We start from the raw sequence: 15,086 nt of genomic DNA, 5'->3' as shown, positions 1-15,086 counted from the left end.
ATAATTCAAACTGGTTTACAAGATGGTCTACAAGTTCTCACAGGCTGAAGAGAACTCAACATGTGCAGAGAGACTGTAAACCCAAGAATACACAGCTCTGAGCATGCTTCCTCCTGGGCCCACCTGGGGCCTTATGGCAGCACTCCGACGCGAGTGTACTGGCTGGCCTGGTCTCTTTCAGGCATGTCAGTATCACCGTGACACAAATCCATCTCACCTGTGCCCTCTGGAAGAGTCACAGACCTCTGAGAGAACCACTCATATAAGTCTGTCTAACAGCTTTTTGTGGCTCCTTCCCTATTACCCTCTCCACCGCACAAGAGAACAGAAAGAAGAGGGAGGAGGCGGAAAGGAAGAGAGAGAGGGAACAGGAAGGGGAGTTGAGGGAGGAAAAGGAATGAGGACCTCAGGCCTACTGCTTCAAGAATTAGCCTTCCTGTTTCAGGAGAGGGAGGAGGAAAGATGGGCAAGGGGAAAAATGGAGGAGGAAGGGGAGGAAGGAGAGGTGGGGTGGAAGGAAAGGAGAAGGGAAAGGGGAGGAGGGGGAGGAAGGGGGAGGAAGGAAGGGCAGAGGAGGAGGAGGAAATAACTATTATAAAACTAACACCCAACTTCCGAGATTTTCAGCACTGGGTAAAGAAAGCGTGTGAGAGGTAGGACTCACTCTGATCCAGAAGGGAAGTCACCTCTGACAAGGGTCACGTCATTCCTGGGGGGCACTGGTGAGGGGCGCACGGATGCACTGCACACTTCCCTTGCCCACACATGTAGGCGACAACTACTACAGATGCGGCTTCTGGTTCTGCACCAAGGCTCCAAGCTGGGGCTGCTACTGGCACATTTGGTCGCTGTACTTGGAGGATAAGGCCAAGGTTAAGGTCTGCACTCCAGTGAGAGCCATGTTAAGTCTCTTGTGCTCCTGCTTCAAAACCAGTTCTGTCCCTTTTAGGGGGCCCAAGCCATCCCCGTTATCTACCTCTGGCCATCCAGGAAAGGAAAGCGTCCAAGTCAGGTACTGGGAGACTCTATGGGGTGGGGGACAAGCAGTAAGGGCATAATATGAATGAGTAAAATAAAACATGATGGCCATTTAGTCAGCTAGAGGGGAAATGTTTTTCAGCAGAAATCCCCCCTCCTCCCAAGTGCAGCAGAGCCCCGCAAAAACCTCTCAGGGTTGTGTAAGCAGCTCTCCCCTGCTGGTCACAGGAGGCCTGCGGAGAGGATGTGAGTTGCTTGGCGCCGATACCCACATCTCACTGCTTCCAGAAACAAGCCAGAGCCCGCACCTCAGCGATGCCGCAGGATGCGCCCTGCAGCAGTTGCTGGGCCTCTGCTGGCCGCCCTCTCTCTCTCTCCACTCCTGGGAAGGGGGGGACCGAAAAGTAAGAGCACTGAAAACCAAGGCAGGGAGGGAGCGGGGAGGCCAGCCAGCCAAGTGCTCTCAGACTCGGAGGTGGCCCCATGGGAGACAGTAAGGACAGAGGCTCTGAGCAGGTTCTCCCCTCTGCCTTCCCCTCAAACCTGGACTCTGGCCCCAAAGCAGCATACCTGTTAGAGCTACCCTTTGAAGTAGCTCTAACAGAACAGGCAGCTCCAAGAACAGGGAGGATTCTAAAGAGAAAACTTTTCAATCTAGCTTTGTGAGTAGAATAAACTGTGTGCCAAAGTATGCCCAGCTTCAAAAATCAGCTGAAGAACCCTCTCCTCACCCAAAGGTAAGGCTAGATCTAAAAAATATTAATCCCATAGCCACTCTTAGGTGATGGAAAGATAGATAAGGAGGATATATTAAAGGATGATAAAAACGTTTTAATGTGTCTTTGGGGAGCGGATTTCCATCTTGGAGATGGATTAGTCCACGTTCAAAGAACTTTGGGTACTAAAACCGCACTGCAGTATGAACTGGGAATGTATCAGTCATGGCCTTTATCACGGCCAAAGTCCCCTCCCACTGTCCTCCTGCTCCCAACCCAAACTTAAAAGAACTTATTAAAAGAACCCTGTATTATATATATAAAAAAATACAGGTTGCCTGCTTTGTCAGATTTAGTGTCTTTTCCCCTTGGCAACAGACCAAAGCAAGGCTCGGGGGCTATGAGAAGGACAGGCAGCAGAGGGTGCGTCTCTGAGGCAGTCAGGTGGGAGCTGATTAGTGTTTGCCAGGCTGGTTTCCACTGCGCTCAAGATTAAGTCTGAGTTCTACTTAGCAAGCGCAAGGAGCGCCCTTAGCGAAGACAATGTTTGGGAACCACGTGTCATATTAATTCCCCGCTGGTACACGGTGTCAGTCATTCACACTGCAGTCGAAAACCCCAGCTCCTCCTGCTCTGCAGCACTGCTTATGCTGATGGCTTGGAGCACTCATCATCATGGCTGTCACAGAGAAGGGAGGTTTGGTTCTGCTGCAGTTTCTTCTCATTCAGAAATTATTTTTCAAAAATTTATTTGTTGGGAGACCACTAACAGACTCTTTTATAACTTCCCGTTGCCTTAGATGGAATCTGTCATGGTACCCCATTTGCGACCAGTACTTGGGGTCTCACACTCTAAAACCTTAATTAAGTTTGGAAGCATTTTGACTTTCCCCTGTCAGAGCTGAGGGAATACTGCAGGATGCACTCACCACTGTCACTGCGCGTACAGAAAACACCAAACACTGCTTAGCTAAAACGGCAAATGCGAGCAACAGGAGGGGAAAGGGCAAGATCATTCTTTAAACACAAATTGCCTGAAATAGACAGGGAGGTAAAACCTTTCACCCAGCCTATGCATACTAGGAGAAGAGGGGCAACCCTGCCCCATGGGACCCCTCATACCTGGAGAATCAGGAGTGATCTGCCGGAAGGATGCATCAGAATGCCCATGCCCATGCCAGGAGACGAGTACTTCACCCTGCATGTCCAATCAACAGCGTGTACCTAAAAGCTCAACTTGTAGGATTTACCTTGTTTTAACTGTTTGTTTATAAATGTGTATCATCTACATCAAAGGATCAGGAGGACTCCAAGCAGAGCTCCATAAAGCTATTTCCGATGAGACTGAGAAGGAACATCTCTGGGAGAAGGTTGCTAAAGCACAGACAGACTTTGCTGCAAGCTCAATCCATTAGATCCATCACCAACCAGTAAGCTCACAAGAGAAGCAGTCAAATGCAGGCAGATGCACAGCACAGATTATGAGTCTGATGGCCCGAATTCAGGCAAAATTGACTGCTTTCCAGACGTATGACCTTGAGCACGTTGTTTAATGGCAGTCAACCTTGCTTTACTTAACTGTAAGGATGAGCTGATTACAGTACATAAACTCTAAAGCCAGTTTCAGAAATTCTAACTCTATGAAAGGTGGGAACAGGTAAGAAATTAGCATCGTCATGACTGTAGCTCACTTCCAAAATAATCCATACCTTAAATCACAAAAGAAATACAGCAAACTTTGTTTTTGAAGGCTGTGGACATACATTTCATACTTAAACTAATTAAAGCCCACAGAGAGCTAGAAAGAAAATCAGAATCAAAGACAAATAACGTTTTTTCCCATAGGAATGCCAGTTTCATCTTGCCATAAAGGAGAAGCATACTGTCTTGCTTTCTGAAAAACCATCCTATACTGAAAGGAGTACGTTTTCACAATTAAAAAAAAGAAGAAAGCACAAAGCAAGGAAATTCAGAAGTCTTAACAAAATACTTATTTAAATTTTTGTTTTATCCATATTTGCTACCAGTTTCTTAAAAGCAGCAATCGGAAGCTATCTAGATACAAGTGCTAGTTAAGTCTTTACTTCAGGAAAATCTCAAAATTTCTACCATTTAACAGAGTAAAAAGTAACTGTAAACTGGCAAGGTAGTGCTGCTAGAGGTATCTCCAGACTTGACTGAACGAAGGTGACCCGTGCGGCCCACCTCTCCTCACAGGGCTCCTGGGGACGCCATTTTCCTCCTTCCTCACTGCCATCTTAGTGCCATGAACGTCTCTTAGCGGGCTGGCCGACAAGCTAGCTTATCTACGTTATGGCACTGCCAGAGCATTCAAAGGTTTGATAGGAACATATTTTTTGCGGCAGAAAGAACAGCCTCTGACTCTCTACTACCAGCCAGGCTAAAATTTCTACACTAAAGAGGTTTAGGAATCCCCTGCAAGTACCAGAAACGCGAGCCTCTCCCCAGTAGCCACTCTTGAGTAGACCATGGAGTAGACCATGGTGAAGGTAAAGAAAATGGAAAGCAGCTGGGTCTCTGCTATGTCCTCAGAGTACTTGGTGCACAGCTTACATAAAGCCAGAGAAAGAAAGTGAGACCAGCATCTTTAACCAGGTTTTACTTTAAAAATGTCAAGGGAAGGCTTTGTGATACCCTTTATGTCATCCAACCAAACATTTATGCAGCAAAGACGCAGTTAAGAGGAGTTCTAATTTGCTGTCCTCCAAGTCTTTTATTTCAAAGTGCAAGCCTTGTAAAAACCAGTGGAAAAGAATCCCTTTGCATCCTACTATATACAGTAAACAATTAATATATTAAATGTCTCTTTTAGGGTTAGTAAAATTATATTGAGATCTAGGCTCCTACGCGACAAGCATAAGATTAATGCAAGATTTACGGAATCTTTGTGGGATTCTAAAGAGGGCTTAGGAAAACTGAGCCTTCCAATTTCAATGAAAAGACTGATGTGAAAATCCTCCTCTCCCCTAGTTTCAAAAACATCTCCTAATTAGAGAAGACAGCATTCAGCGAAGAAGATGAACAACAGCTACTGCAACAAGACCTGGGAAGAACAGCTGGCTGTATAAATTTGGTATCAAGTTAAAAGGTACCTAGTTCTGTGAAGATTTAACTCCTGAAACAGCTACTAAAGTATTCTGAACAAATTCTTCATGGTACAGTTTACTGTAAAATACACTTACTATAAATTCTTCAGGGTTAAGTGCCTTTGAAAAAAATTAACACACAAATCAAAGTTAAAATCCACTTATTTCCTCTTAGTAACAGCATAAAGGAACAAAGGAATAAGCCGAGTTAAATCCAATTAATTTTAAGAATCAAGATTTCTAAGCTTACAATCACAAACAAGAGTTTTCCACAAGTAGCTTTGAAGTCAACTATTAATTAAACAGAAGGCACTAAAAACTGTCCCCATTAATGGGAGTGAAAGCCCTCCATCTACTGATCTTTTAAGGACAAAATCTTCTTTTGTTAAAACATTTTCCCTTTATATTTTAATCAGCCATTATAGATCATTAACATTGGAAGCATTTCCTTAAAAAAGAAAAGAAAGGAAAAAAAACCAACCAACAATAAAACCCCTAAATTCCAGCAATTTTCTTCATAAATGGAAAACAAATTGTAAAAGACAGTGAAAAGAAGCCGGAACTCTCATTAACTTAAATTACCAATGAATACTTAATTAAAAGCATGTATTAAAACCACTCACAAAACCTATATTTTAAGTACACATATATATCAACATATATCACACTTGGTTTCCAACATATACATAAAAAATACATCTAACAATCTCTGTATTATACCTTTAATATTTGCAGTGTTCATTTTAAAGTCTATTTTGTCCATTCAACCAAAGACAAATTTTCAACTTCTCACCGCTAAATGAGTAGGAGAAATACTTACTGTAGACAAAAGGATTCCATTTTCTTTCTGGGAATGCTCTCCACCCTCCTACAGAACTCTTCTATGCAGCGTGCAATTTCATTTTTTGACTTTTACAGTAACAAAGCTCTCATGCCACAGAACCTAATGTAAATGAAATGGCCCTGCAGCTGCCTTCAGAACCCAGCTCACCTCAACCATGATACAGCTAATTGTTAAAAATGGTGGCTGAGACATTTTCCATACATTAAATTAAGGAGCTCTGATGAAGGCACTGGCATCCTCCCACTTCAGACAAAGGAAAATAATTTGCAACTGTACCAAGGCACGGATAATTGAGTCATTTCCTATACTGGGTCAGTGTTAGAGGTTTCCTCCATCTTTACAAAATGCAAACCACAGCTCATTGTCTCATCCCAGAAATCAATTCATTGCAATGCTGCACTGGGTCAGAGTTTTAAAGCAATCTTAGTCCTGGGTAAATCCAGACCTCCAACACAGAGACAAGTGAAATTCTCACAGTTCCTCTCTTCCCTGGGCTGCTCTCTTCTATTCCTCACTTGACAGCGCCTCAAGTCTTCCTATTGTTAAGAGTACAGAAAGTCCCACACCTCTGAAGGGAGCTAAATCTCTTAACTAGGTGAGCAATTTCCAAGTCCATGCTTCGGAAAGAAGTCCAAACCCTATGAGTCCCATGATACAAATATGTTCCTTGGGATAAAAAGCTATGTATCACTGGCTTTTTTTTGGGGGGGGGGGGGTTGTTTTTAAGGGAGGACAAGACAAGCTGCTTTTTAATGCTGAATCAAAAGCATTTTATCTCTGATATTAGTCAAGGTATTAACAGTGGTACAAGCAACAAAGCTTTATCATTTTACCACCCTCTAGATAAGGCTTAGAGGAGTTGGAAAGTTTTTCATTTCACTTATACAAATCATGATCTCTGCACCAAAAATTGGAAATATTCTTAAAGTGTTCATATCACACTCTTCTGAGGACAAATTTGGGATAGGAAAAGTCACTATCTCAATTCAAATCACCTACAGTTGATAACACTTAAGAATCCACATCTTTGATGCTGTATTTAATTTTCATTTAAAGTCTTATGCTAAAGCACTACTTGTGAGATAATTCCAGATACCTTGAATAGTACTTTTTCCCTATAACAAAATATAAATGACTGAATTCCTTGGTAAACCATACCACACACACACAGACACACACACACTCTCTCATCTACAAACCCAAAGGATCTGATTTTAGCACAGAAAAATTCTATTTTAATATTTTACCTCATGTAAGAATTCTACACTTCACACGCATCTTTTCAAAAAAATCCTAAAGAAAGTCCATACTACTTACTACTTAAAGATGAAGTCTGCAAAAATCCTAAATAATCGACTATTTAAATCTTTAAGTGAATGCTTATCTGCCCCACCCAACAGATTTTTTTTTTTTTTAAGAAAAATGTTAGAATGACAAGGCACAAATCTGAATAATTCCCAGGAGAATCAAGTACTTTTTCTATCAAATGAGTTAAATGCTTCTGAATTCATCTCAAAATTTTAAACAAACTGAGATCTTATCTTTCACAGGTATTGCAACAACATGCTATCAATGTATTTACTAGGGTACATTCATCTTTTTTTAAGGTGCATTAATCTTAATTTCTCTATGAAACACCTACCTGCAGCTCTCCAATTTAAGGAGTTTCTCCAATTTAAGGAGACCGGTTGACGCTGTCGGTCACTGCAGCTCTTCCATACCTTCTCTGTGGGATGAGCTCTGTCGGAACCAGTGCTCAAGTTTTCCTCACTACGAACAGCCAGAAATGAGAGGGGGGAGGAGAGGAGAGCGAGACACAGGGAAGAGAGAAAGAAGAGAGAGTACGAAGAAAAAGGAAAAGATAGCACCCTGCAAATGCTGATATGACTGAAGCACTGAAGAGTCTAATTAGACAATGAGATTGCAGGGTCCCCTTAAAAAGGGTGCTCGCAGCCCCCAGGGCAGAGCATCATCACCCGTGTTGCCCCACACAAATTCAGAGAAGTCAGCCATCAGTTTGAAAGCACAAACTGATGGGAGTAACAGTTTATAGGTTACAGAAGGGTATTTTATTGTTAACGGACTGTACCAAGTTAAGATTTAAGAGGGGGAGAGACAACATGTAGGCAAGGAATGCTATGATACTTTTTTTTTTTTTTTTTGACCCAAGCCACTGCAATTACTCTGATGTGAATTTCTGATGACTTCCGACATCTTGCATGGTTAATACTCGCTTCAGCTGTCATGTTTGGTTAATGTGGAAAATGCATTTGCTGCATTGTGATGCAGTGCTGTGGCCACAGATTGTAACACCAGTTGTGAAGCTGGTCCCTTAACTGAGCAGCAGGAATTTGCACATGCCATGATGCTAAAATAAATGGTAGTTAAAAGATTTTATACAGTAGCAGGCAGATTCTGCCATTTTAGCCTACAGAACGTGTAGATTCTACCTCCACAAGCATCACTGTGCCCCTATCAACTGCACTGTCCTTCAGACAGAATGGTAAATTCATCATCTTATATGTTTGGCCTCTCGGTAGTTAAAAGATTTCAATACTGTTTAAATAACTATTCAGATTAATTATAGCTTTGAACAGAACCGAGGTTATTTGCATTTCAGGAATATACAGCCAAAGAAACTGTCAGTGACACAGGAAAATGCAGACCTTTTATTAACATATGCTCAGCTCAACTGTCACTTCTCTGTACAACATTTAGGGGAAAATATATGATGTGTAAATAATGAATATTTCCATACTACCGCAATGTTTTTCTTAAATGTTTCTCAGAAAGGGATTTTTTCCTCCTTAGGTTTTAATGTATTATCTGAGAATTAAAGACTACCTCAAAATACTAACATGTGTTTTTTATTGTCACTAAAAGGAATTTAATGCAGCAAACAACTGTGCAATTACAGGAAAGCTTGTGCAAAAGCAGAGATGAAACTGCACTGAGAACCAGGCACGAGATGATTAAAGTCAGGCCAGGAAGGTAGTGGACTGTCATTACAGTGCAGACTGCGAAAGAAAAATCCTTTTCTGCAAAAGAGAACGATCCTTCCACCTTCAAAAACAAAAACCACAAACCCTATGACTGCAACTGTGTTGGCTGCAAAACTAATACCTATACTGCAGAACGTGAGGGACAGACACATGATCTGCCAATTTTACAACATTTTTATACAAATATTAACTTGGCTACTTAGCATCTAGAATTTGGCTACTTAAAGTTCTTATTCATCTGTAACAATCATTTCGGTATTAAAAAAAAGCAGAACCAAGTTACAGACTTTGCTGCTTTAAAAGAAAAACAACTAATATAATCAACTTGTATTTCTTACATCAGAACTTTTGCCAATTAAATGCTCAGAGTTAAGATGTTTCAGACGTTTCTGCCTTGAGAAAAAAAGAAAACTAAACGGAAAAAGAATGAACATAAGAACACACTGGTGTCTGCACAGTGAATAACAATGAAAGAACTTATGTTACTAACATAAAAATCAACCCATGATTTCCTTTGTTTTATTCATTGTGATAGCACCAAATGCATAATTTGGAGGTGCATGTGTTAACAAGAGCTGTAAAACTGAAGAGCTTTCTAGTTCTGTTTCTTCTCCTAACTTAAAATTAACTGTACCAACAGTGCTATTTGGTGCCATAGCAGATGTCACAGTAGTTGCAGCTAACATTCAACAATTCAAGCTTTTTTGTTTCAGACCCAATACAAGGTACCACTAGCGGCTCAGAAACCACATAAGCAAGGAGGGAGGGAGAGAGGGAATGTGTGTTGGGGGTAGCTTTGAAATTAACCAGGCTCAGCTTATGCTCCAATTACTGAACAAAAGACAATCCTGGGGGACCTCTCTCTGAACCAGTGCAAGAAGCAAACTCTTTTGTTTCTGATCAAATAAATTCAGCGTTGGCGCATAGTGGATATGCAGCAAGGGGATTTTCTGCCTGGGGATGGAAGGGGCGAGAGAAAAAAAGAACTCAGAGACCCCAGTGTGGTTACAGTCAAACCATGTCACTGATGGTTAAAACCTATTCCTGAGGGAGACATCTAAAGTTCACTACTGGAGACTGAGAAAACCCCCTTCATTACTTAAAAAACCCCATGTCATTAGAGCCACGCTTTTCCATGCCACTGTGGCCAAAGAAATAAGTTAAGAGGACACACTTTATGCTAGAATAAACTGTAAACCAGCTCAGCCTCAATCTGTGAGTATCCCAAGGAGACCAGAGGAGTTGCACGGGATCTTGAATGCAAAGGGCCTCAGAGTCGAGACCACTGAGAAATGCTAAGCGATCTGCCTCAGACCCCAGCCCAAGTAAGTATGGGGAGGTCGCCAAACACTGGAAGAAGACACCTGACAAAGGAGTGCTTTTCCACCTGCTGTATCACTAGCTGCAGTGACCCACTCCTACACTTAATTCTGTGTTTTGGCTTTATATAGCCTTAAGGCTTAAAAACGAAAAGAGAAAATGGTAGACAACTAGTGGACTCAGTATTTATTCATATAACAGACATAAATGGGCTTTCTTATTTCACAAATGCAGAGACAATATCGGATTCTTTCTACCAAAGAGGATCAGTATGATCTTTTCAAAATCCTCTGTATATTGCACCATTCTGAAATACAATGGCACCTAACTTGTACATCAGATACTCATACACTCTGTGTGAAAAATGCAGACAACCCAAAGTGTAAAGACAGATGGATCTTACTACCACAATGACCAAAGTGCATTAAGGTCTTTGTGTATTTGAAAGATCTCCAAATTTCTGGTGAGGGCTCAAATTTTTAAACCTTATTCCATACAAATCTCCAATGAAGTATGCCTTTAGATAGTTCCTTAGAATTCACTGTAATGAAAATCTTTAATAGAAAAGTTTCAAGTTCACTGTTTTTATTTCCATCTCTCTATAGATTTCCCCAGTTAGTCCATTAAGTAACTTTTTAGCAAAGTACAAGTACAGGATCAAGAAAGAAGAAAATTTCCAAAAATAGTAGCAACACTTCCTCCAGCCTCAGATAGCCATATTCCAAAGTCTCTGATTTTCTCCCTCATGCAGTTAACTGGTTTTAAAGATCTGAGTAGGAAAAAATAAAAAATAAAAAGGAGGGGAAAAGTAGCTCTAATTTCCTTAGGCTTGTGTTTGAAACACAACAAGGATGAGGAGACATTTTTTTAAGAGGTGGCATTATATGCCTTTTTTTTTTTTAAACCTGTTACCATTACTAAAGAAAATTACAGAACAGAAAAAAGGAAGCCACTGAAATTCTGTGGTTCAATTAGAATTATGATAATCACTCAGTGAAGTTATCATGTTCAAGCATACAACTGTAATGCTTTAAAGTACATTAACAACATGTAGGGCCTCACCCAGAAATCAAACTATTACAGAATCCTGATGAGCTCTGTTCTCCCTTCTACTGGGCTGCTGGGAAGATCAAGTAATATCACTGGAGGGCAAGTGCTTTTAAGAGTTAAAAATGAGAGAACATGTGAGGTCAGGCAAGCACTGTCCCCTATTCTAGCCTGCGGGGGCACACAGGCTCCCAGTTCCCTTCCTGGCCACCCCCACCAACCTCCTCCTAGCTCCTCTCCCCCAGCTGAGACCTTGGTCCCTGGCCCCATGCTATATGCTTCCCCTCTGTACAGTAGCTTGTACTGCCACAACTCTTACCTCTAGACCAATGATTCTGGAAAATTCTGGCTGGAGTAAGTTTCTGAGCAGTGTTTCTTACCCTATCTTCAAATGTTTCAGGGGCATTTCCACGAAGATATCTTGCCAGAACATCGAAAACAGAAATCAAATCTCAACTCCCAATCTAGTTAACCTTCCTAATTTCTCAGCCTTGACCAACAGTGCCCATCCTTCTTGCGCCACAAACCTCAAGTGATTTCTGAACATCCTTCTTAAGCCCATCAGGCACCAACTGACGTAGATGTTCTATTCCAAATGTTTCTCACACACCTTTTCCTCTCTGTTTTTCAGCCACCGACTGGTTCTGGCCACCATCACTGAGCCTGGATTGCTGCAATCGCCTCTGAACAACACTGCAGCAGGTATCCTTCCCCTGGCCCAGCCAACTTCCGTGCTTCCACACCCTCCCTCCTTTCTTGTTGACACTTACCTGCTCCGAGACTGTCAACGGCATGTGCTGCCGACACTCTACTTCTTGGTAGTCACTCCTTTCACATCTGTTCCTCCTACACTGACAGAGTTTATTTTTTAGCATATAACTTCTATTCTTACCTCCCTGACCTTGTTCAGGTCATTACTCTCATATCCTCTTTCACTTCCACAAGCTAAGCCCATTTAATCTTGCAAGGCCTACTGAGATGGTGACTGTTTCAGGGGATCTTCCCCAATCATCCTAGAATGCATGCGTCATTACCCCCTTTCTCTCCTCTGAACTCCCTATGGCATTTAGAATCTCATGTGATTCCTATTTAGTTTTGCCAGTCATTTCACATGGTCTTGGACAGTTTGACCCTATAATAGGAATGTTAGTCTTGGCTCTCTAGGTAGAGAACAATGAGCTTCCAGAGGGAAGCATCCAGAATTTAGGTTTATTCTAATTGTCACCAGTGCCTACCATACTGCAGTCCTTAATGGGCACTCAACAAAACCACTTCATTGATTTTTATTAGTGTTCACTAGGCCCCACCCAAGGAGATGGAGGTATCTACTTAAAGGGGAGCTAAATATTACTTTCACTTATTGTTCATTCTTTTAAATCTCTTCAGCTCCCTGAGATAATTGCAGCCTTAGGTACTAAGACAGATGCTGAGATGGTTCTTGGCCAATGTGCAGAGGCACCAAACTCGTCTTTGTGACTAAGCAATATTATCAACAGTGTTCAATCCCCAAAGTTGGCTTCCTTCTCAGTTGCATCAGGAGCCAAGGAGGTTCCGGGAAAACGAGATGGTCCTGGCCCAAAGTCAGTGGTATGGCATTCACAGCTGATCTGTCCTGACAAATCAGCTGAGAATGAAAAAGCAATCTGCTAATTTTATCAATGACATTTCACCTTGAGTATTAAGTAAAGACTACTAGATTTAGGCAGTCATTAAAGAATCAGAGGATCTCTGTTCATCTTATTTAGCAGGAAAATAAATTAAGGTTTATTATCTATTGTTCATATGCAAACTTGTCTGCTTAGGGCTCAAGAAACAACAGGAAAAAGAAAGCTCTCCTTTCTACTGCCCCGCAGCAGGGTTCTGCCTCCATAAGCTTACCAAGGGGACAGGGTTAGGAGTGGGCCAGAAACTCAAGGCAGGTAGGTGAAGGTAATTTCAGAAGCTAGGCTTCCACTTTAAGCACGTTTTAAGGAAGCAGTGTCTCAGTAACTGTGGTTATTAATGGGAAGGGGCTAAAGTGGGAGGAGGCAGCATCTCTCCTCAAATTTTCCTTCAGGTAAATTCACTGCAATCCCAAGTTCCAGAAATTCAGAATGGGAGTTCTCTTGTCAGTTTGGGTCTGGGTCTCTGTCTCTCTCATAAACACACACACAAACAAATACATTCCCAGCACCTAATCAAGCCTTAGTATTCAGATAAAGGGAATAAGTGATTCTGGCAAGAACTTGGAGATTATATGAAGAAGTTCTACCTCAATAACAACAAATGAAATAATAAAGTCAATAAAAACTCATCTTCATTACAGTCATGAAATTTCAGGGGCAGTTCATTTCCCTTGTGGCATAGATTAAGAAAACAGGGAAACTTAGAGCCTCACAGGTCCAAGCCCTGGGTTCAGGCCCGAGTTCCTTGCTCTCAGGGTTCTCTACACACCACTATGACACTGTATCAACACAACCTGGTGAGGGGTGTGCTTGATGAAATCCGACTTCAGGGAATCTGAAGTTCTTCCATTGAGGATGATGGTGGATACAAAAGAACAGCTTCTGGCTTGCTAGTCTTGTCACCAACGTACTTTACACAACAGATGTATTTCTTACCAGGTTGATTGTAAATAGAATTCTTTTAAACAACTTCTATTTTAAATTCAGTAGGGAAGCTGTCATCTGAAGGAATACTAAAGCTAAATATCACCCCAAGAGTTCTTTAATAAATGCAGATATTCAGATTTTGGATTTGCTTACTAAAGCAGGGCCCATCATATTATTACTATTATTTTAGAGAAAAGACATTAAAACCTCAATTTTCATGCAGTTTTTTTTTTTTTTTTGCTGTATATATTTACTGTTTCTGTTATTAACCAGAAAACACTGATGAGGCCAGAAATTGATTTAAAAAAAAACAAAACACTCCTCAATAGAAAGAAAAGGATTACTAAAATTACTCAGTCCTCAAGGATTCCAACAAGGAAACATTTAAGTATTTCATTATCTGGTCTGAGTTTCAAAATCTACTGACATATAAAATATTAGTCCTGAAATCTTTCTAAGAAAAATTTTATAAGAAAATAACCACAGTTAGAAATTACATGCAAAATAACAACAAAATGAACTGCTCCTGTGAAGCTACCTGTATATTATTCTAACTTAATCTAGTCAAGCCTTATGGGTAATGCCCTGTAAAGCTACCTACAGAGGATTTCCAAAGGCAAGGGGGTAATTAAATCTAGTGGAAAGCATTCTGAAGTTGGAGTCAAACGATCTGTGTTCTAGGTAACCCTACACAACTTATTCACATCACGCCTCAGTTTCCTCATCTGTAAAAAGGGGAAAATGCCACCAAATCTATATGATGAACACTGTTTATCTTCACCAGCTAATACAAGAGGATTATTCTTCAAAGCAAAGAGAAGATGTTTCAAATGATTTCTAAGACACACAGGCTGCAGATTTTAATACATTTTTGAAATATGCAGACTGATTTAGACATTTCCAAGGAAATACTTATTCTGACTCTCTGCTTTCTTTCATGGCATCTGTTGTTACTAGCGGCTAAGGAAAAGTAAAATCTAATGTCATTAACAGTCGACCGAAGATCTTCAGCACTCACTCAATGCAGGAGGGGCTCACAGAGAGAAACAAATGAAAAGGTAAATAAAATGAGAATGAGAGAAGCTGAGGAGAAAGGCAGAGAAAATCAGGTTAATGAGTAAAAATAAGAAGTCCATCTTTCATCTCTCCTGGCTCCTACTGATGGCAAACTGTATTTAATCTGCTGAGAGACCAGATTTAAGGCCTCCCTTTGGTATAGTCCATCCATGAATTATTAATGTTAGCAGAAGCAATAGCACATCCGCTCACAGCGATCACAGAGGAAAAGTGATGATTAACCAAGACGGGATTATTAATCCCTCCACTTCCTGTTCCTCCATCCCCGTCTCTTCTTCATCCCCCACTGCGCTCTCACTGCTTTTTAGGCAGTGTATATTAAGCTACAGCTTCGAAATCAGAGTCAATTCCTTCATGGTGAAAAAATAATCAATGACCGATTACAAGTAACAGACTTTTAATAT

General features: G+C 41.1%; 1 protein-coding gene across 4 annotated transcripts in view; it reads right to left on the bottom strand.

The window, feature by feature from the left end:
* NUP93 (nucleoporin 93) overlaps positions 1-15,086 on the bottom strand; it is a 103,237-nt gene that overhangs the window by 43,544 nt on the left and 44,607 nt on the right. For 2 of the 4 annotated variants that reach the window (XM_060397950.1, XM_042231662.1), the window contains exon 1: positions 11,785-11,870. The exons of the other annotated variants lie outside the window; for them this stretch is intronic. In XM_060397950.1, the coding sequence (XP_060253933.1) occupies positions 11,785-11,808 (24 nt within the window). In that variant the 5' untranslated portion in view covers positions 11,809-11,870. Of the gene's footprint in view, positions 1-11,784; positions 11,871-15,086 lie in introns of those variants that run through there. 4 annotated transcript variants of the gene reach the window in all.

The sequence above is a fragment of the Ovis aries genome, chromosome 14, assembly GCF_016772045.2.
Source record: "Ovis aries strain OAR_USU_Benz2616 breed Rambouillet chromosome 14, ARS-UI_Ramb_v3.0, whole genome shotgun sequence".
Taxonomy (NCBI): domain Eukaryota; kingdom Metazoa; phylum Chordata; class Mammalia; order Artiodactyla; family Bovidae; genus Ovis; species Ovis aries.
The sequence above is the reverse complement of the archived record's forward strand: the minus strand, read 5'-3'. Positions and strand labels throughout refer to the sequence as shown.